This window comes from Monoraphidium neglectum, assembly GCF_000611645.1.
Source record: "Monoraphidium neglectum strain SAG 48.87 unplaced genomic scaffold scaffold05343, whole genome shotgun sequence".
NCBI lineage: Eukaryota > Viridiplantae > Chlorophyta > Chlorophyceae > Sphaeropleales > Selenastraceae > Monoraphidium > Monoraphidium neglectum.
The window spans coordinates 1-766 of NW_014008287.1; the positions used below are offsets into that span (position 1 = coordinate 1).

Genomic DNA, 766 nt, shown 5'->3' on the forward strand with positions numbered 1-766 from the left:
GACATGCAGCGGGCGGCGTCAAGTGGCGGCAGCGGCGGCATCGGGCGAGGTGGGCGCCGCGCGAGCAAATCCTTGCGGCCCCCAGCCGTTGACCGCCACTCCTCGTCCCGCGCCCTCGACACAAACCGGGGCCGCGCCGCCCTGCACGGGCAACCTTAACCAACTTACCCTCAAGCCCCTCGATGCCCCCACCCCGCCGCCCGCCATCCCGCCGCCGCCGCAGCCCTGGCCGGCGGCCGTGCGGACTCTCTGCTTTCCGAGGGCGGCCCCGACTACTTCACCCAGAGCATGAGCCTGCTGTGCCCCCTGGACGACGACTCCCTGCCCATGGAGGCCGCCAATCTCAAGAGCAAACAGGTGGGCGCCGCGCGGCGCCCATCCCGCGGGCTGCGTGCGGCGCGCGGCAAGCTTGGCGGCCGTGGCCCCGGCGCCCCTGCGGGGTTAGAGTCGCGCGTCCCCTAGCACCTGCCATGTTTTTGCACCCAGGAGGATCTAGTAAACAGGCCCCGCCGATGGTGTATCGTCAAGTCGCCGCAACCTGGCCCAGCGCCGGCCCCAAAGCCTTCCCTGGGAACGCGCCTGCGCGTCCGCTGTCGCCTCAGCAGCAGGCTCTGCCTTCCTTGCCCCGCGGTGGCGCTTCACAGTCAACTCCCGACCGCCCCCAAAATCCTCCCTCCTCCCCACTCAACCCCCCAAATGCCTCAATATGCCCAACGGTCCCCAACCGACATCCAACCACCCCCCCACCGCCATCCAACCCCCCCCC

The 766-nt window shown here is 70.6% G+C and overlaps 1 protein-coding gene across 1 annotated transcript; it reads left to right on the forward strand.

Moving 5' to 3' along the window:
* Nucleotides 1-3: 3 nt before the first annotated feature.
* On the forward strand, nucleotides 4-462 carry MNEG_15457 (hypothetical protein; the record flags this gene model as incomplete). Its single annotated transcript, XM_014036071.1, has 2 exons — nucleotides 4-49; nucleotides 224-462. The coding sequence occupies 2 exons, from the start codon at nucleotides 4-6 to the stop codon at nucleotides 460-462; spliced, it is 285 nt and encodes a 94-aa protein (XP_013891525.1).
* Nucleotides 463-766: the final 304 nt, after the last annotated feature.